This window comes from Durio zibethinus, chromosome 21, assembly GCF_047325235.1.
Source record: "Durio zibethinus cultivar Kanyao isolate XHJ-2024 chromosome 21, ASM4732523v1, whole genome shotgun sequence".
Lineage (NCBI taxonomy): Eukaryota > Viridiplantae > Streptophyta > Magnoliopsida > Malvales > Malvaceae > Durio > Durio zibethinus.
The window spans coordinates 4,434,474-4,455,427 of NC_143182.1; the positions used below are offsets into that span (position 1 = coordinate 4,434,474).

Genomic DNA, 20,954 nt, shown 5'->3' on the forward strand with positions numbered 1-20,954 from the left:
CCCTAGCTCTTGCTATAGTGAAACATGCAATTATTTTATTTTATTTTAATATTTGTGGGTTCTTAACATTTATATACCACAGATGGTGACACTGTTGAATTGTAATAATATATTGAAATTGAAATCTTAATAATTTTCTTTCGGGTGGTTGGAAAAATCTTAGATCATATACCGTCAATATAAATATATATTTGTCGATGTCAAATACTTATGAGCTGATGATGGTTTTTTTTTTCTTTTTTTTATGCACTAAATCTTTATAATTTTGAGTTTTGACAAAGAGATCGAGTAGCCCACAAAGGGGGAGACATTATCATATGTATCATGTGCATTAAACTTTGTTGTATATCATTAATTATTAAGTATTTTGATCAACTTTTGCCATATGATAACAAATGCTCATAGTATAGGATCAAATGCACAAATAACAAATACAGAAAAATAGAAATCCCCCTCCATATTTGTGCTTAGCACATAGTTTAGGATAAGGTGGTTTGGGCCTTTTTTTAAAGTGAAAAAGAAATAAAAATATAACAATGATATAAATATAAAGGCTATGCATTGGAACTTTTCCTCCTACTAATTAATCTTTCATGTCCCTTTATCCTTAATTAATTCAGCATATATAATTAGTAATCACACAAGATGAAGTTTAATTTAATAGATATTATTAATGTAATTATTGGTCCGAGGATCGAGAATTTCACTGGATGCTAAGATGGAAAGTGGAGCAGACCATATATGATTTCCTATGGGTTAAATAATACTATCAATAATTACGGGTAACCAACACATATATTAAGAAGAAAAAAGAAGAAAAGGAGAGCTAATTTGGTTTTAGTTGTTTACATACATCATAAATGAAATAAACGTTTTACCATAACAATTACCAGCTGATACATTTTGACTAATTAAAAGTGCATTTATCAGTTGCTAAGGGGATTTGCATTTCTTGATGAGGAAGAGCTGAAGGCAATCGAGGAGATTATTAGTAGAATTGCCAAAAAGTTTTTGATGTTAACCACTCCACTACTACATGCGAAGATTGGTGGACCTACACAACCTATTAATAACTGTCAATTAATTAGTAGGTTTGTTTGATATATGCCTGCCTGATAATCATGAGACTCTGATGATGATGATAAGGGAACTTAATAATTTGCCTTAAACAATAGTTGAAAGAACCTCAAGCAAAACAGAAAAATAAAATTAAGGAAGAACTGATTAAATGAAGAAAAGAACAAGTTTTATAATACCAAAATTGTTTATTTCTTACAAATATTATATATAAGAGTTTGAGAGGAAGGTAGCTTCTCGTACCTATAATCTTTTTTATTTTTTAGATTGTGACATCTGATCATATATTCAATAAAAAAATATGATAAAACTAATTTGTGCTGAATATCAATGCAGATCACAGTTAAGAATGACAACAGGTCAAAATATAATAAGTTTTTACTCGTTTTGTACCCAATTCAATATTATGTAAAATCATTTTTGATTCGATCTGATTCGATTTAAAATTAATAAAGTATTATTTTTAAATATAAAATATTATTTTTAATGTAAATATAAAATTAAAAAAATAATTATATATATAACGGATTGGATTAGAATGGATCTACTTAAAATTTGACTTTAATTTTATTTTACAATTATTTAACTTAATTCAAAACTCGATTTAAAAAAAATAAAAATTAATATTAAAAAATTAAATTAGATCAAACTTATCGGGCACGAATTCAATTATCATCCCTAATCACAATATATATCATATCCTGTGGGCAGTTGACAATTATTTTGGGCTCTCCCCAGCTCCTGCTTTAGACGTTGGATGTTATTTTCCAATAACATTATGATGATAATGACAATGATAACGATAACGATATTGATAATATTGATAATGACAAAAAAGAAAAAACATTAAGTGAAAACTTGTGGCACGGAGTAGAATTAGGATTTAACATTTCAACCACTGCGGTGTCTGCTGTGGCTCTGTTTCTGCATAAGAGATAGGAGAGGACTGAAGAAAAATATATATCCCCAATCATTTCAAATTTAAATTGTTCAGGGACTATAATTAAAATTGTCAGATCATATGGTGAAAGTCTTTTGCCCATGATGAGCTCAAAATTACATATAGTATATGCTGCATTAAGGGCCATACCATATATATATATATATATTCTATACCAAGTATAATGTTATTGACAGCAGCAGCTTTGATCTGACAAAAGAAAAAATTTGACAATCAACCTGCTTAGCTTTAGCAAATCTCTGATCGGAAAATCTGGAGCTACAGGTTGAAAAAACTGGGATTTGCCGACAATTAGTACAAGATCATTTAGGCACGTATAGTCAGGCTTAGGGAATCAAATATGAAAAATAAGCCTGGCACTGGCTAAGAGTACCCTTGCCGATAAAAACTTGCAGACTTTTTTCTTGGGAACCACCTGCTTCTTAACTGCCCCCCCGCCCCTTTTTTTTTTTTTTGTTTTTCTGATGTAACTGCCGCCCTGGTTATCGAAGAATGTTATCAATCTTTTTCCTAGCTAGAATAATCGAAAATTGCATTATTCAGTCCAAGGTGGTTAATCTTTGTAGTCAGATGGGGACAAATTAAAGGGAGCCCATTTTATATTTTGCAGAAAATGCGATTAAGAATGTATTCAACATTCATCATTAAAACAAATTAAAAACAGCAACAGAATGGTTTGTTCAAAATTGTTTAAAAAACCCTAGAAGACTAAAACTAATATAAACTTGAATGTTTAAAGTAGCAAGGAAATGATATTCTCACACTGAATACATCAGAATAATCAACGTACTGAGTTTCGATGAGAATTCGAACTTTTTTTTATTACCAAAAAGAGTTTCAGGCAGTTGCATATGAACAAAAAAAACATGCTAAATAGATCACCGGCAATCTAATAAGCTGAAACACCGGTCAAAAAGTAACGAGTAAAGAACAAAATTGAGAAGTTGAGACAGCTACTTCCGGACAAGATCAGCCAAGAAGGGGAAAGCTCTTCATTAGTTAATAGGTGTTCAACGACTGATGACATTGATAAAAAGAAAAAATGAACAAAAACAAACATATTGTTTTTGTATCTGTTGGCCGACATATAGCAAAACCTATCATACGCCATGAAACAGGTTAACTTATTCATCTTTAAATTAACGAATCAAACGATGGGAATAGACATCAAATCATCTAAATCGGAATTTATTAAAGTTTTTATATTTTTACAAAGAATAAACTATGGAATTATGTGCATACTCCTCATTACTTTTACAATGTAATGTCTAACAGTTCAATCTTTGGAACCGTGCTGTTGTGTCTTATTATTGTCCAACGACTCGAGTCGGCAACAAAAAGGTAGCTAGTCAAAGGTCGTTTGTTAGGCCTCCAATAGTCCAATTGATGAGAAAAGAGTGTTGTCACTAGAGCATTTGCCATGCCAAGATTTTGCTATGACATTTTCTGGCTCTTTCTGTGAGAACTATAAGTGAAATTACGGACAGAATTTTTTGTCGTGGGTAAGATTTAAAGTGATTGCCAGTTGGAATATTTCTATACTTCCTCGCCAGAGCTATTGGAACTTGTTCCGTCAATCATATCGTTGCTAAATAAACCAAATAAGTGGCGAAATTTTATAAATAATCTCCATTGCAATGATATAATTAGGTCGAACACTTTTCAAATGATGACAAATTGAAAGCAAACAGAGAAGAAGAAGACAATGCAGACATCATAAAGCCATAGGAACTATCAAATCTTTGCAAGTGTTTGCATATGGAATGAATCTTGGACTGCAGCCTCCAGAACAGGACTGTTCAAAAACTTAACACATTGGTTTTCATTATATAATTCAAGGAAGCATGCTTTGAGGCAGGTTAGCCTTATTATGTTTGTGTTATGCAACGGAATATTCTACAAATCATATAATTTTTCCCATCTTTATTAAGTATATTTTAATTCCCCACCCTAAAATTAAACACACATAGTGCAAAATATTTAATTATCTAGTTTTAGGGTGACATATGCAGCCTCTTGAGCAGTACTGCAAAGACCACACCATGTAATAGAAAACAAGCAAGACAAAGAAAACAATTCCTGCCAAGACCGCCAAAAGCATTGCCAATTGCCATTTATTCATCCATGAATTCCGCTTTCCCTTTTAACAAATTCGTTAGAGCATGCAGCCCTGCAGAAGCATTTTAAAACCCCAAAGTTGGAGCAATTGGTATCACATTATGCGAAAATCAATTGTAAATGAATATTTAAAGAGGTAAAATAACTTTTATGAGAAATCCAATTTCAAGTAATTGACATAGGATAATTGATCCATTAAATTTCAGAATATAGGACACATGTGATCCCTCCCTGTAATATCAAGTACCAATTTTCATTGAAGCTACAGTCTGCTACTATTTTTAGGAGGCACCAAAACGTATGTTTGGCAGTGTAATATATAAAGATGAAATTCCCCTTTCTAACCGAAGGGGATGAGACATGGACTCTGAAGGATGGGTGTCTATGGGCTTCCCGTGACCTGGAATCTCTATGGGAAAACATAAATCAGGTCAAGATAACCCCAAAAGGTGCAATCACTTCAAAGTTCAAAGCCTAGCTAATGGAAGTAAGGGCTACCATCAGATTACTTGTAGCAAATAAAAAAGCAAACTCAAGGATCCAAAGCAAATTATGGGGCTCTGGGGATGCCCCTTGATATTAACAAGCTGAAGGACAGGTAACAGCCCATTTTTGATTTCTTCATTTCCAATCTTTTAACCTAGTTAACGTGGGCCAACAGGTCTCGGAAATACAGCCACCAAAGTTAAAATACTGCCACCCAAAGGATGTTTAGGGTCAATAATCCATGAATGTAATGTCGGATCCATAAATCCACGTGTAGCCCACCTATCCAATGTCGGAAGGGGGTCTGCTTTTGTCTGTGTGAGAAGACTTAAATGAAATTTTTATTAAAAATAATTGAATTAAAATTAAAGTAAGAAAATTAAAATTTATAAATTAAAAATATTATTACAAAGATTAAATGTGTAAAAATTAAAATAATAATTATAAATTAATTTCAAGCATAAATAATTAGATTTATATGATTTTATCTTTTTTTTATTTAAAAATTTTGAATAACAAATAATCTTTTAAGTATATTTATTTGATAAATAACATAAAATTAAAAATTATTTTATGTGTCATCATTAAAATAATTTTGTTAGACACATAAATTATTTATGTTTATATTATTAAATAGATAACAAATAACTAAATTAAATGATAAGTAATTTTTCACTTGCTACATCTAAAAATGCCAATGGGTAAGGTATGGCTATGGGAGAAAATTTTTCATCTGCATCCTCAAATTTTTATATTATATTTAATTCTGTATCCATATATAATAAATATTTTAAATTTATCCTTATTTCCATATCTACATGTATTTAATGAGTTTAATGAGTATGGATAATCTTTATATCCATAAGTTAAAAAAAAAAACTAAAAACTAAATTCTTTTAAACTTTTTTTATTTTTATCTTATATATTTAAGTAATTTTTTTATAAACATATATTAATATATTTTTTGTTAATAAATATATATTAATTTTAATTAATCTATAATAATAATTTATATTATTTAATAAAAAATTATATATACTAAACATACATAAATATATGTAGGGTAATGTACTAGTATAGAACAGATGTTATATTCATATCTCCATGCCTAATAAAAATTTAAAATTATATCCATACCCATCATTATCCTCATATTCATAATATAATATTTATTCTTATATGCATTCGGATAAAAAATTAAATTTCTCATAAAGTATAAATAAAATTGATATTTTTAGCTATATCACAAATTAAGTTAGTTTAAAAAAATATATGATTTTCATTATGATTCTAAAATAATTGATTAAAAATTTATTAAAAAAAATTAATAAAATAAAACAATCTGTGCATAGGTAGCAAACTAGTTTCATCTATTTTTTTGCTTTATCTTGACAGAAACTGCACGATTGAAAATCATATCTCGTTTAAGTTTTCATTTTCTGTCAAAGCTTAAGGATACCAAGGGGCAAAAGTTTTCATCCTAGTTTTTTTTCTTTGTCGTGACAGAAACTACACGATTGAAATAATTTCTCCTTTAAGTTTTCATTGTTAGGCCATTGACTATAGGGCCTGAAACTTTTTTCTTTTTTAAGATCTTGGCAAAGATGATTGAAAATTGTCATGAAGGCGTCATTTTCTACTTTTGCCCAATAGAAAGAAGAATTAGATTATATGATGAGCAGAAAATTGACAGTATCTTCCAATTAAATGTGCCCCATGTTAGCATGTTATCCGAAAGATGGAAATCGCTTTTTTGAAAAGATGAGCTCAAACGTGCTTGACACTTCACAAAAGTGATGGAATCCAGTGCTGCACCCATGATTATCATTACCTAAATTCAACCAGTGACGGGAAAAAGGGGAGGCAGCGAACCCGTGGAGACAAATCATAGTGGCATTGCAATATCTCTGAAAGGGGATATAACAATAGGTTTCTTTTCCTATTTCTTTTTTTTTATATGGTGTTGTGTTGCCCATTTCCCTCACCCTTCGCATCATCCTTTGAAATGTACTTGTAAAAGTGATTCTCATAAAGCCCATTCAATCTTTCCTGCTTGAAAATTAAAAATTTAAATTTAATTCAATTTATTCTTATAATTATTTTTAAAAAATAATATTCAATAAATTTAAAGTTTAATTTATAATATTTATAATCTATTTTTTATATAAAAAAAAATACTCAGCCAACTAGGGAAAATATATCAGATTAATTAACCCCATTCGCCATTGCATAGCAATAGACACCACATAGTTAGCTGAAAGCAGTACTGACATTTCATATGTCATATGGTGTTGACGAATCTGTACATTTTCAAACACGATCTTATTTGGTGGCAAAATTACTATAATATCCATTGAATAAAGTATACTCTTCAAATCTGAGTGGATTAAGAGTAGGAAGACGACTCTGTGCCTATTATATATGAAAAAGTTGTCTAGCACGCAGTACTGCACTTGATAGCCACGACTTTTAAATGGAAAATGCTACAGCCAGCATTACATGACAAGTTGCGCTATATCTGTCGACTTGTTTGTCCTCCAATTGTCAAAATTTTATCAATATCCCTGTTCCTTTTCCTTTTTTTTTTTTTTTTTTTTTTTTTTCTGCGGGTAGTCAGTATTCAGTAGGCCTGCTCCTTTTGTTTGTTAGTTTTTTTATTTGCCTTCCAAGATTTAGTAATAGTTTGGATCGCACCTCACTAGATAAGACCTTCAATTAAATATGAATATTAATTTCAGTAAAATTAAATCAACATAAATTTTTTATTAAAATTTTTTTAATTATAATTATAATAAATTTTATTATTATTTTCAATATCGACTCTTTCAAATGGAGCCCTGACTCTCAGGCACAGCAAAAGGACGTTGATGTGTCAAGAGGACCAATTACAGAAGAAGTACGCACAAAGGCGTTGAAAGCCATCCGCACCTCACAGGCTTTACAAACAATAACATCAATTATGCATTTGATCATATCACTACATATTCCTCCAGCAATAATCACGAGGTGGTGGCCCTTCAAAAAAAATCTGAGAGAATAATGGTGACTTTTCAATGGCAAAATAAAAAAACGTTCCCGTTAAGAGAAACAAAATGTCAAACAATCTGACAACTCTTAGCCCTGCATGAACTCAAATTCCTGCAGGCATACCAATACAAAGTGGAATTCAATGCTTTGTCAGATGAGTACAAAAAAATTACATACCTTGATAGATTATGAGCAAAAAACCTTACAATCATTTGAGTACGATCAGTTACATTTTTGCCTTTATTTCAATTACAATAAAAGTAACTAAATAACCCATGAAGCGCAGTGACATGAAAACTTTGCATTGCATGCCATTTTTGAAGCTATAATATTAGCTGCTGCAACTGCAATGGTCATGGCTTCAGGATTAAGAAATATATATAGGGGATTTTGACATTTGGAAACTCTAGGTTTCTCTGCAATGCGATCTGTTTGTTATATAGCTAGCTCAGGAGGGATAGACAGAGAAGGAGATGGTGAGTTAGGTGGGAACATCGGATGCTAATTGCTTTGCTCTCTAATGAAAATTCTGATAAGAAATCGATCAAGATATTAATAACGAGAGTAGCAGATTTAGTTAGGGGTCTTACAAGGTCAAGAAAAGGCCTTACAAGGTCAAGAAGAGAATATGGTGGGGATCAGAGAAAGAGGAAACAAGGTGAAAAAGAGGGTAGTGTTCTTTTTATAAGCTCAGGTAGGATAGCACCAAAAGATCGGTCAACAAGCCTTTGCCATGAAGAAGCTTGTCAAGCATTGATCATCGTCCATGGAGATTTCTCTTCTGCAGAATATCCTCAGGATTAAGCTGTCAACCATGGTAGTTATAGCGACGACAGCATCCATGATGATGATATCTTGAAACCTGTTAATCAACCTGCAGTCGCAGAAGTTGAAACTTGTTAAAAACTGAGATGGAAAAACAAGTTTTTTATGCATAATCGATGAGAAAAAAAAAAACCCTACTATTCGCTGCTTATTTAGAAGTAGAGGCAGCGAATTAACGCAAGAAGAACAGTGAAAAAGGGCATGAGGGTGTTCACTTTCTTCTCTCTGTTGCTTTTATTGCTACTATAGGGACAGCCGGCAGCCTAAAGAAGGATGGCTGATGGCTCTTTAGTTTTTACTGAATCTATGTTGTGTTTTCTAAAGAGATACTGTCATACTAACATATTTAGCATAGCAATTTGACAAAAACAAACGAGTTTGTTTGATTATGAGATTCTATCTGCTGCAAACAAAGAGCAGATCACAACCCATGAATTAAAAAGGAAAAACAAAAGAATTGAGCATATTTCCATACCTTGAAGAAATCTCAGTTTTGCTTTCCGCAGGGAGAGAAGGAGCCAGATGAAAGAGGAGTAGAAAGGGAAGGCAGTGGATGGCGTAAATATAAAACATGAAGAAAAGGAGGTGACCCAGCTAATGGGCTGTCCTTGTGGACCCGACCTCCAACAATTGTAAGCCCAAAATTTTCCATTATAAATTATAATATAGCTTTTTTATTATATTTTCATAATTTTAAATTATTTTTTAATACATACTAATTTTTATATTATTTTCTTAATATAAATAAATAAAAATAATTACTAACCATCTATAATTTGTATTCAATATTTTTTTTAAATGATCTATATATAGATTATCATAAAAAAATATAAATAAGCATTATTATGATATAAAATAATAAATACTACTAAAATGAAACATTTAGATTGTTCATCACTATAAAAAATTTATATTAAAAAAAAGTATAAAATAATTTGTAAAATATAAAAAAGAAAATAAAATAGATGGGAACTGGACGAGGCGGTTCTCAGTTAACCATAGGAACCCGAACCTGTCAGTGACCCGCAACTGACCCAATCTAAAACCTTGCATGTTTTCGGCTCAAAAACAAGAACTTTGGCGCTCGAAGAAAACCCTAGAAATTTCCTCCAAATTCCAAGAATCGATCCCATTGAAGCCCTAATTTCCTGGAAAGGAGCCAACTTCTTCCCCAGAAGAGGTTGCGAATTCGGATGGATCGTAAAAACCCTAATTAAATTTCTGGGTGAAGGGTTGAAAAATTAGCATGGACGCGAAGGACATCCTCGGACTGCCCAAAACTCCATTGGCAATAACTCAGGAGAAGAAAACACGTCCCCAGAGAGATTCCCAGAGAAAACCCGATGGCATTGCTCGCGAGGTAAAAAGAAAATCGCTTGTGTTTTAATGTCTTTTTTTTTTAGCTTGAACTGAGTGAAAGAGCGGCTTCTTTTTTTTATTTATTTATTACATGTTTTTGGGTGGAATTTGTAGGTTTATGCCCTTACTGGCGGGTTGGCTCCGCTTATGCCTTCAATTGACGCCTCTGAATTGAAACGACGCCCACCATCTAGCGAGAAGGTTTTGCCAACACTCCATTTGCTTGTTAGAGTACTTTTTTGCTTGCATTTTACTTTCAAAGACAAAAAAATAATGTACATTTGAAAACAAATGCAAAAAAAAAAAAAAAGAAAAACCTTTTATGAATGATCAAAGATTAAAATTTTGGGTTTCATGGATATATTTATGGGTGGTCAATGCTATAATTTGGGGTTTCTTAATGTTTTTGAAATTCTCTTCAGATCACATGGCAGTGGCTTCCTTTCCCACGCTCTGCCCTAATGGATAATTTGCAACTTTACCACTGGGTAAGTATTTGTTTCTAGAAAAAAAAATTCACCCTACACTAATCGAGCATTTTTAAGGTCCTAATCTCTCTTATACCTTGCAGGTGAGAATTGTAAATGGTGTTCCACCAGCAGGTGATTATTCCTTTGCAAAGTATAACAAGGTATGTGCAAATTTTGCCTTTTTTCCCTATGTCTATGTTACACTTAAAAACAATTCACGCTGTATTTAATTTTTCTTTGTCTTTTCCTTTTATGCAGTTTGTTTTCTCATGGAATTGAACATGTTTTTGTTTCTTTGTCTGGTGTGGTGCAGTCTGTTGAGGTTATCAGATACACAGATGAGGAGTATGAGAAGTATTTAAGTGACCCAGTATGTATCAACTTGAGGTTCAGATCTTGTTTTTATTTTTCCACTATTTTCTATCTCCCCGGGTAAATAGTTTTTAGTCTTCAACCCAGTCGAATATAAATGTTGAGACCAACCTTATTATGACTAGTCTAAAAATAGTCTTTTTTTCTTTGGTTAACTTGTATAGGGAGGGCAACCGCTGTGACTATTTTTGGTCTAACTGAAATAGTAAAATTAGATAGTAGAACTAAGGCCTATTTGCGTGCCATGAATTGAATTTTCCAGGTTAATTCTCCTTTGTTTTACCTTGTTAATTAGGCGTGGACTAAGGAAGAAACAGACCGATTGTTTGACTTGTGTGAACAGTTTGATCTCCGATTCATCATTATAGCTGACAGGCTCCTGACATTACGGACTGTGGAGGAACTGAAGGATCGTTATTATAGCGGTATTCTATCTAATTGCTAGACTATCTATTGCTAATCATTCAGATCACTTTCATGCTGTTCTTTTTGCAATTTGAATTTGCATATACTTGTATTCGTTATCTGTGGATTTTTATTTCAACTTATCTTTGAGATGTTATTTGGTTTCATGTTGATTATTGCACTATCTTTGTGCAGTGTCACGAGCCATACTGAGTTCTAGGGCTTCATCTTCTGGTGAAGTTGCAGGACATCCTCTGGTTAAGGTCTTTTAGCTATATAAGTGACATTTTATATGAATGATTTCCTTTTATGTTGAAATTTATAGTGTTTATATCACACTAGATTATTATTTCCTTTCAATTGTTATACTGTATATCTCTGATATTATCCTCTGTGTGTAGGAACCGTACAATGTTTCTCAAGAGACAGAACGCAAGCGTGCTTTATCAATGGTCCTTTCTCAAACAAGGCATCAAGAGCGGAAAGATGCTGAGGTACATATTTTTGCTTTGGCACTTACTATTGCCTTTTATTATGTTACATTCCCGGCATTTATTTGCATGTGGACTTTTTGGTTGAATACATACTTGATTTTTCACTGGTCTGTGGCTTGTTTCTTCAGGTACTTGCTGAAGCAAAAAGAATAACCGAGTCACGCATGGCTGCACGAGTAAGTATTAGCATGACAAGCTGCTATTTTGCAGTTGCAACTGCCATGGCAAAGGGTGTTTAAATTGTTCTATCAGTTTATGTAATGCTTGAATATTTAATTGGAACCTAAAGCGATAAGATTTTCAACTTGATTTGAGTGAGTCACATGATGTAGTATACTCGAATCAGAACTCAGAAAGAAATCAAAGAAGGCTGTGTGTGTGTGGTTTTTTTTTTTTTTTTTTTTGTGTACTTGCCTATGTGATTGCACGTGTGTTTTCCACAACCTAGAATAATATAGCTTTCTATGTTTTATACTGTTCAGGTTGCTGAAGAACCTAATTTACCTGTCACATCGGATATTTGTCCTGAAAGTACTGAGAGAGATATTGTTCTTGGAGATACTATATCACCGCCCAATGTTCAAGTTCCCTCTGCAGCTGTTGCATCTTCCACCACAATGATGGCTGATAATACCTCTACTCTTGCTTCCTTGCGTATGGTATGTGCGGCATTTGGTCTTTAGTTTTCTCTCTTCTCTGTCTCCATCAAAGAATAAAAATAAATAAATAAGTGGAAGTGACTGTCTTTAGGAAATGTATGTAATCTGACTTACTATATGTGTTCCCCTTTAAGAATTAATTTCTGTTTGCTTCCAACGTTTTTTATGGTCAAATTAATACTTGAGGCAAACATTACATCTCCTTGAAAGTTTGTAGGGAAGAATATTTACATTTTTTTAATGTTTGTTACTGATTATTCTTTGCTCTTGTGGAAAAGCTATCTAACTGCTTTCATATAATTCTCAGCTTTGGGTACATTTGAGAACTTATGCCCTTGAGCAAATGGTCCAAGCTGCAAGCTCATCTGCTGGACTTCGGACCATCAAGCGGGTTGAGCAAGCCTTACAAGATCTTGGGGTTTGTCTATGCTCCCTGAAATTTGATGCTGTGCAGATGTATTCTTAGACCAGTTATTGGTGGATGATGTTGTATCGTATTCATGATGACCGGATATGAAAACTCTTATATGGTTACTTCATTTTTCAACCCTAGTCTAATTGCAAGTTTCATACATGAAGTTCCTCCTTCTCTCACTCTTTCTCCGAAGGAACAACATTCGATCTATGATTCCTGAAATCACGTAGTCTTTTCTTGTTTTCAGATGAAATTGGGTTTATTGGAGACGGTCTAGAGATTCAGTATTACTGACATTATTTAACTTGAGCATGCTTGTTTATAGTTGTTGTCATTGTGAGATGATTGCTCATATTAACAGCTTGAAGTTAATCCTGTCTTATCAATTACTTTTAATAATTATTGCCAATTCATGCTGAAATAGATCCTTTGCTCCTTACTTTTAGCCATTTGCTTGTAATTCAATAAATTTTGTGAACCTTCTTCATTATTCTAGTTTAATTATCTTTCTGAAATTAGTTGTAAAAATTAAATTAATCTTTACAGGTTGATTTAAAGCCAAAGGTGCCAACAAAGGCTGTTTGTGCTGAGCATCTGGAATTAAGAAAAGAGATTCTAACTCTGCTAAATCTCCAGAAACAGGTATTTCATATCTTAAATTATCTGTAGAATAGTAGTCCTAATTGTGCTCTTATCTTATAATATCTAGTCATTCAATGTAGAGAGAGCCACCCCTGTACTGCTTATGGTTGTGTGAAAATTTACATAAGTTGTATTTTGCCTTCTATTTTATATTTCCTTTTTCCCCTTAGAACTAAACTGATGAATGGAAATTTATTTTATGTCATGTTTGAAATTTTTTCTTTTTCCACTTTTTGATCTGTTCTAGGCTTCTGTTGTGTCTATATTTCTTGGATGATTGTTAGCAATAGTAATGTGTTGTTCCCTCGTTAACTTTGCATTCTTTTTCCTCTCACTTAGACAAGAATGACTTGCAATTTTATTAACTAAACAGTGATATATAGTCTCTAGGTGAATGTCTGAGAACAACGTATGAACTATGCACTTCCAAATAGTAATGATTTTCATGCATTATTGCCCATGCTTATGAGTCAGGATTGGGCTGAGTTTTACTTTAGAATCTGAGGTGTCTCATTTTGTGTCCCAGCGTTTGCCTGATACTGTCAGTATCATTTTAGGTTTCATCAGAGGGCCAAGCTTTATTAAGATCTTCAGTTAAATCATTCCTGCAAAATTATTGTATTAGTTATGGTTCACATCCCCAGTTCCTGTTAATGAATTTATTATTTATGAAAAAATGTTATTTATGTCATGGTATTTCTCATTTTCATTCCCAAATATAATTTTTTCTTTTTTAGATCATTCATTTTACTTTTGCCACTTAAGCTAAGGAATTAAAAGTGTGTGGTTCTAGATTTTGAGTTGGGAAAATCTAAATTAAGAAGTATGACTGATTGGTAGTGTACAGTAATTAAGCTAAGGTGTTAATAGTGTTTGGATTATGATTATTAGTAGTACACAGTATTAGAAGTGGTGTGCTGCGGTTCATGGATGATATGTGTCTTTTAACAGTTGCAATACAAGGAGGCGGAGGGTTCATCATTCCATGATAGTTCCTATGTTGATATGCCAGTCACACCTAAGGTTGAAAATCTGAGTTTCTGATTTCTGTATCTCTAGTTGCATAGACGTGTGATTATGAGAAGACTGCCCCTTTTCAATTGTTAAAATCTTGAAATTTGGAGTCCTTTAATTGAGCAGAAATCATATCTTGCTGTGGATCAGGATCGAACATTTGTCCCTGACACCATTAGTTTTGGAGGTAATATATCTAATTTTCCTGTAGTTTTTCACTTGGATGAGTGAATTTACTGGTTTTGATAACTTTCATCTTTGATTGTAATTCCAGGTGATAGGCTTGGCAAAAGGGAGCAAAAACGCAAAGTATGTGTCAATAATGTTCTTTAATCTTTTTTTTTTTGCTTGTGTTCGTATTTTTGTGTCTCTTTATTTTGTGTAGTTTAGAAATAATCTCCTCTTATGATATTGTCTATAGGGACCTGGAAGAGCATCTGAGACTCCATCTTCACCAGCCCATAAAAGGCCAAGAAAGTTGAAGGCTTCAGATCTATAATCAAGGGTGAGCAAGCAAATTGACCTCATATAAGTTAAGAGTTTTCCGCAGGGTGACTATGTTCCATGCTTGGTATTGGCCTTAGTTTCGACGTTATATATAGTACATGTAGATTTTCCATTTTATCTTTTACTATGTTTCTCCAGTATTTGAGGATATTGCTTTTCTGATTCTCCAAATTCCAAGCTGGATTCGATTACATTGCAAGTCAGATGCGGACTCATGGCAGCCCCATTTTAATCTGCCTGGGACATCTGAAGCGGATGCTGAATCTCCATGGCTTGACTACGAGTCTTATTTTCTGACCCAAGTCTAAGCTTTATAGTCAGTAATCACAAGTAGGAAAAAGTCTATCTTTTTGAGTGATATGCATAAAGCATCAGAACCCCAAAACTGAAACATATATTTCACCGATTTCCTTAGCTGAGAATTGGACATCTTGATTTTGTAAATGTTTTTGGTAGGTCAGGTGCTAATTGTTTTGTAATTTTACGTTTATGTTGACCGGTTGATCCTTGTAAGTATATTTCTGTTTGAGAATAGAAATTAACATTTCTCGGGAAACTTTTTGTTGAATGCGCTGGTTTCTCCAAAAGTCTTCAAGACCTCGAGCGTATCCGATTTCTTCTTCAGTAAAAAAAAAAAAGGGGTGAGCCTTTGTTCGAAGGCACAACCGGCTCTCAGTTTCAACTCTCGCGTCACATCAATTCCGTACTTTTTCCTGTCATTACGTTGCGAAGGACCATGGCCTCTGGTTCTGCACTTTACTTCAGTGGTTCTGATTTAATATTAAAGTGTGTACCCACAGCTCAATTGGATCCATACCATATCCAACTTACAAACTGAAAATTTAGTAGCAGCGAAACTTAGCACCTGTCCAACGTGAGGGGATAAACATGCCTAACCTCATCGCTCTAAGCTGCCCTCGTTCGCTTCCCAAACCTTCGCAAAAAGTTAATAATTTGAAACATTTTCGGTCTATAGATTGTTGCAGTATAAGAAAGCAAAGCAAAGCAGGTCTAAAAAGCTCTTGGCCTTCAATCTCTCTCTCACTTTTTGGTTCTGGCTTCATTTTGGGTCCCCTTATTGATGGACTTCATTCAAGCGTTGACCTTGTGGTCTACCAAAATGGAGCAATAAACATCGGTCCTCTCCACACGAATATATGGGTAAATTGAATTCTTTGTTGTACGTCTTCTTTAAGCTTTTTAACTCACTGTAGAAACTCTCTTCCTTTCTTTATTTTTCCGATGGCTGTTTTCTTATGTGTTGCAATGGTGTTAGGTCCCTCCTTTGCTGGGATTGTTCTACTGCACAGTTGGGTTGCTGCAACTCTTCTTGGATGAGAAGGCTTCTTCAGAAGTTCCCGAGGGAAGCCTGGAAAAAGTGTCTGGGTCTCTGATGTGAGTCAATCTATGCCTTCTAGTTTCTACATTCCATGATCTTAACCAATAACCAGGATAAAGGCGCGGATAGAATTTATACGAAAAATACTCTAAGCACTGTAATGGAACCAAAAAGACATCAATTCTGATTACTGCAAAGTTTATTGCCTTGTAGCTCTGACCAAATCTACTAAACACAGAGCATTGTTACTATTTATCGAACTGAGTGCTGAGATGTATAAAAATGGAGTAGCGGACAACATTGAGGCCTACATATTATTTGCAGCGGCAGAGCTTTTATGGTTCTCTCTAGACAGGACACGGCTGGGTTTTACCCTAGCATCTGTCATTGGCATATGCTGCCCCCTAGCTGAAATTCCCTTGATGAAGTAAGATTGCTTTCTTTTGCGTAAATTAATCACCTACAAAATAATTAGTAGAAGCAATTTACCATTGATTTAATTGATTGATGCTCACTCTGTTTCAGGTTCTTCCACCTCTGGTACTACCCACAAGCAAATGTTGAAATCTTCGGGCAGGTAATTAATTACTAGTACATTACTAAAGAGAAACTTTATCAGTCATGAACTTCTATGACATCCAAAGTTGAGAGTTTCAGTTTTAATGCAGGGACTAGTCACTTGGACAGTCACCTGCTATTTTGTTTACACCCCATTCCTTGTCAGTTTATCACGCTGGGTACAATCAACCATCAATGCTACTGATACAGAGAAGTCTACCTAAGTAGCTGATCAGGATTTATTTCTTTACCAGGTACGGAATTTTACTACTCAGTAAAACTGCAAGGAACTTTCTGAGTATCGAATGATGACAATGACTTTGATTTCCAAATGAAATCTTGACTGTGTTTACAAGATTACATATATGACCATGACAATGATAATCCATGCATCAGGATCGAAGATTTAATCACTGTCGCCACGTGGTTTTGCATATCTATAATCCAAATTTTACATGCATAAACAAAAAGGCATTATAATTCGGGCGTAAGAAAGCAATCTCAGTCCTCGTGAAAAAAGTAGAATAGATCAAAACCTGCAGCTTCTTATTTTAAAATGAACCTAGCCAGTTAAGACAACATTGGCGATATCTGGGAACTTCTCCTTGATTGCTGCTTTGATCCCTGATCCAATGGATTCAGGCCCTGTATAATTCACAGTGCATTCCCCGCCCTCAATGGATAATACTTCCACGCTCCCACCATAATTCTTAATAGCTGGTCTCAATATATCAAGATGACGATTCACTGCCTGTTGTCAAGAATGCCATACAAATTTCAATTTACCCGATCAACAATTTTCTTGTTGACAACTTTATGTTAAGTAGAAAACTCACATCAACAGTCGTTTCCTTTTCTTCAACATCATACACTTGTCGAATATCCTTAACTGCATCTCCAAATTTTTCCTTCAAAACTCTTTCAATCCCCATTTTCATGGTTGTTGTTGAGCTAGGACAGCTCTCACATGCTCCTGTCATAAAAAATAATAGCGGTGAAGTCTCACTTCACCTGAATACTAGTAATTTGTTTGTGGGAAAATACATATCATCTTAATAAATTTCTCTCTTTTTTTTTTCTAATTTCAAACCAGCAAAAAATAAAATAGCCATAAGCACATAAATCGTTAATCATGAAAGAAAATTGTGAGCAAGACAGGAGAAAAGACAAAAGAGACCTTGGAGTTTGAGAGAGATGATGCCATCTTCAACAGACAAGACGTCGACATTTCCGCCATCGGCAATCAAGTAAGGCCTGACATCCTCCAGAACCCGGTCCACGTTTTGAGCAGTGAGCTCGAATTGCTGTGAAGAGTACAGCCCGGGAGACGAGTCAGTGGATGCGCTTGGGCTCGAGCTCGACGCTTTTACGGCTTTCTGAAGGATTCTTGTTGGAGATACCCGTCTGCGTTGATTTAGGGACAAGAATTGTGGGATTTGAAGGGTTTTTGTCAGGGCTTGCGTAGAAGAAGAAGAAATCAGGGTTTTGGTTAACCAGGTTGCTGCAATGGACGCCATTTGTGGAGCGGAATCGTTGCTGATTTCGGGAAAGGTTCCCAAATATATAACGAAAAGTCGAAAACGACTTTAGCGACGAGCAATAAAAGCTGCCGTAGTTAGTTTTGTGGTGCTTGAATTTTTATTTTGTTACTATCGAACTCTGTTTCTAAATAAAAAAAAAATATCGTAAGAGTATTTCCATTTAAAAAATTATCTTCACTTATTACAAAATAATGAAAATTCTTATTATTTTATTTAAAAACGAATAATATAATTTTACATAAACTTATATTTGATATTTGTTTAAATTATTTTTATATTTTTAATAACTTTTTAATTTTTTATTTAATTTAAAATTATTAAATATCATTTATAAATTTAGATGAAAGCGCATTATACACCTTTAAATACAATAATGAAATTTTTCGCTGAAAATCTCTTTTATTTCGTTACTAAAAAAAAATCATAGATATATTGTACATTTTTAAGTAGTTTTTAATTTATTAGATAATTTTTAAAAGCTACATAAAAAAACGTACAATATACTATGTTTCGTATTAACTTTTAGGTAGTTTGGTATTACCATGCTTGGTACTAATTTTTAAAAATTAAAAATTATTATGTTTGATATTATTAAAAATTAAATATCTTGTATTTAAAGATATCAAAATAATTATATTATATAATTATTTAATAATTTCAATATTCTATAAACATAACAATTTATAAAATATTAATAATATTTTATTAACTTCATAAGGTATAATTAAATTAAAATATATTTATTAATTGATATTTATTGAAGGCTTTTATTGGATGATTTTAGGAGAAAAAAGAAAGATCTATATATGACATATATCGACTTGAAAAAAGTATATGACAGAGTTCCTTGAGAAGTGTTTTGATGAGTCTTAATGAAAAAATGAGCCCTTTAAAATATATCAACGTAATTATAAATATGTAAGAAGGAGTGGTAATGAATGTAAAGACGATTGAGGGCATGAGAAATAACTTCCCAATTACCTCAAAATGATATCAAGACTTAGCACTAAGTTATTTCCTTTTTGCATTTGTTATAAAACAAGTTCATTGGATATGTCCAAGATAAGGTATTATGGTGTATGTTATTTGTTGACAATTATAGTTTTAGTTGTTGAAACTTTGGATGCCCTTAATATGAAATTATAATGATGGATGAGTATATTGGAGTATTGAGGTTTTAAATTGAGTAGATCTAAAGTTGAATATGTAGAATACAAGTTTAGTAGTCATAAAAAAATGAGTACTAATATAATTAAGTTGGATAGTAAGGGAATACCAAAGAGTAGTTAGTTTCAATATTTATGATCAATTATTTAAAATGATACTGAGATAAAAGCAGATGTCAAAATAGGATAGGTGAGATGACGAAATGTGTCAAATATGTTATGTGATAGCTATATATCTTTAAAGTTAAAAGTAAAGTTATATAAAATAACTTAAAAGCTTGCATTATTATATGAAACTGAGTGTTAAGCTATTAAGAAACAACATAAGATAAAAATGAATGTAATGGAGATGAGAATGCTTAGATGGATGTGTGATAGGGTTAGAAAGATAAAATAAAAAATGAAGAAATTCGAGAAAATTTATGGGTAGTCCAAATTGAAGAGAATATGATAAAGAACCGTTTGCAATAGTTTAGACATGTGAAAATATAGGCTTAATTGTACACCGATTAGGATAATTGAATATTTAGATCTAAGAAATATCAAAACATTTAGAGGTTGATTTGTGAAAATGTATGAATATAAATAATACAAAAAATATATGATGGTTAAAGAATTAGATAAAAAGGTGATTGTTGATATAAATGAATAGGACAAGAAGATTTAAACTATAACATAACTTGATTATCTTATTTGGTTTTTCATACAATTGACCTCAGAGTATAGAATATAAAACTTAGTATGTTGTTGATGTTGATTGATAAAGTAACTTTTATAATATAAATTATTTTAAAAAATTTGAATTAAAAAAAATTAAATAATTAAATTTTTAATAAAAAATAAAAAATATATCATATATAATATTAAAAATAAAGAAAGCATGCAATTTATTTTTAAAATTGGTACAATGGATATTATTTTGAAAATACAAACATTTATAATACAATTATAATTTATAGAAGAATTAAAATTTTAATTCGTAAATTAAAGGGTTAATATTAATTATAATTAATTTTACAGTTCATTTTAATTTGAAATAAACATATTGTATCATTTTGAATTAAAAATAGATCTATTATGATACTTTTTGAGATAATAATTTAATCACTTTCGATAATTTAAAATTATTATTATGTAAGATCATCGAGTTCTTATCAGATGTGATGATATAATCACGATATTCAAATTATTTTAATTTTTTTAAGTAATCACCCCATATCAATCACCACTTGAAGGTAAAATACAAAAAAAAAAAAATACTATCATATTTATTTTGAAGATTTTGAAATTAATATAATAGTTTATAAGAAAAATTATTTATATAATCCAAAAACTTAGTGTGTACAAAAATTATTATTTAATATTGTAACTGAATTTATTTTAATTTCACAATTAATTAAAGTTTAAAAGCTTATTCATGTTCACTTAAAATACATTTACAAAACAATTATTAATTATTTTTTAAATATAATTTTAAATAAACATGTCATAATTGTTTGAATCAATTTGTGAAGTTAAA

At 32.2% G+C, this 20,954-nt stretch overlaps 3 protein-coding genes and 1 long non-coding RNA gene across 14 annotated transcripts; 2 read left to right on the forward strand and 2 right to left on the reverse strand.

Moving 5' to 3' along the window:
* Positions 1–7,704: 7,704 nt before the first annotated feature.
* Positions 7,705–9,050, reverse strand: LOC149512785 (uncharacterized). Its single transcript, XR_016331402.1, has 2 exons — positions 8,970–9,050; positions 7,705–8,543 (listed from the first exon to the last, which is right to left on the reverse strand). It is a non-coding gene; the product is annotated as an uncharacterized LOC149512785 (long non-coding RNA).
* A 435-nt stretch (positions 9,051–9,485) lies between these two features.
* LOC111304971 (SWR1-complex protein 4-like) lies at positions 9,486–15,399 on the forward strand. 10 transcript variants are annotated; one of them, XM_022902042.2, is made up of 17 exons: positions 9,490–9,854; positions 9,968–10,054; positions 10,276–10,341; positions 10,425–10,484; positions 10,637–10,693; positions 10,991–11,120; positions 11,296–11,363; positions 11,502–11,594; positions 11,723–11,770; positions 12,077–12,253; positions 12,561–12,671; positions 13,215–13,310; positions 14,262–14,333; positions 14,451–14,511; positions 14,599–14,633; positions 14,746–14,829; positions 15,010–15,399. In XM_022902042.2, the coding sequence occupies exons 1-16, from the start codon at positions 9,741–9,743 to the stop codon at positions 14,821–14,823; spliced, it is 1,353 nt and encodes a 450-aa protein (XP_022757777.2). In that variant the 5' UTR covers positions 9,490–9,740; the 3' UTR covers positions 14,824–14,829; positions 15,010–15,399. The 10 variants fall into 10 exon arrangements, with proteins under 10 accessions (XP_089606319.1, XP_022757781.2, XP_089606318.1 ...); XM_022902041.2 differs by having other exon boundaries at positions 9,491–9,854; positions 14,970–15,399; XM_089750192.1 differs by lacking the exon at positions 14,262–14,333 and having other exon boundaries at positions 9,489–9,854; positions 14,970–15,399.
* Positions 15,400–15,513: 114 nt separating this feature from the next.
* LOC111304974 (insulin-induced protein) lies at positions 15,514–16,982 on the forward strand. 2 transcript variants are annotated; one of them, XM_022902052.2, is made up of 5 exons: positions 15,514–15,992; positions 16,108–16,226; positions 16,409–16,597; positions 16,696–16,747; positions 16,828–16,982. In XM_022902052.2, the coding sequence occupies exons 1-5, from the start codon at positions 15,720–15,722 to the stop codon at positions 16,831–16,833; spliced, it is 639 nt and encodes a 212-aa protein (XP_022757787.1). In that variant the 5' UTR covers positions 15,514–15,719; the 3' UTR covers positions 16,834–16,982. The 2 variants fall into 2 exon arrangements, with proteins under 2 accessions (XP_022757787.1, XP_022757786.2); XM_022902051.2 differs by having other exon boundaries at positions 15,526–15,992; positions 16,839–16,982.
* A 37-nt stretch (positions 16,983–17,019) lies between these two features.
* Positions 17,020–18,361, reverse strand: NFU1 (NFU domain protein 1). The gene is made up of 3 exons (XM_022902053.2): positions 17,906–18,361; positions 17,565–17,701; positions 17,020–17,479 (listed from the first exon to the last, which is right to left on the reverse strand). The coding sequence occupies exons 1-3, from the start codon at positions 18,243–18,245 to the stop codon at positions 17,291–17,293; spliced, it is 666 nt and encodes a 221-aa protein (XP_022757788.1). The 5' UTR covers positions 18,246–18,361; the 3' UTR covers positions 17,020–17,290.
* Positions 18,362–20,954: the final 2,593 nt, after the last annotated feature.

Bases quoted from the DNA above. Each gene is read 5' to 3' on its own strand.
- LOC111304974 (XM_022902051.2), top strand. From the start codon at position 15,720: ATGCCTAACCTCATCGCTCTAAGCTGCCCTCGTTCGCTTCCCAAACCT. The intron at 16,598-16,695 runs GTAAGATTGCTT...ACTCTGTTTCAG, and splicing joins GCTGAAATTCCCTTGATGAA to GTTCTTCCACCTCTGGTACT. The intron at 16,748-16,838 runs GTAATTAATTAC...GTTTTAATGCAG, and splicing joins ATGTTGAAATCTTCGGGCAG to GGACTAGTCACTTGGACAGT.
- LOC111304971 (XM_022902042.2), top strand. From the start codon at position 9,741: ATGGACGCGAAGGACATCCTCGGACTGCCCAAAACTCCATTGGCAATA. The intron at 10,342-10,424 runs GTAAGTATTTGT...TATACCTTGCAG, and splicing joins ATTTGCAACTTTACCACTGG to GTGAGAATTGTAAATGGTGT. The intron at 10,694-10,990 runs GTATGTATCAAC...CTTGTTAATTAG, and splicing joins AGAAGTATTTAAGTGACCCA to GCGTGGACTAAGGAAGAAAC.
- NFU1 (XM_022902053.2), bottom strand. From the start codon at position 18,245: ATGGCGTCCATTGCAGCAACCTGGTTAACCAAAACCCTGATTTCTTCT. The intron at 17,702-17,905 runs GTCTCTTTTGTC...TTTTTATGACAG, and splicing joins CATCTCTCTCAAACTCCAAG to GAGCATGTGAGAGCTGTCCT. The intron at 17,480-17,564 runs GTGAGTTTTCTA...TCTTGACAACAG, and splicing joins AAAAGGAAACGACTGTTGAT to GCAGTGAATCGTCATCTTGA.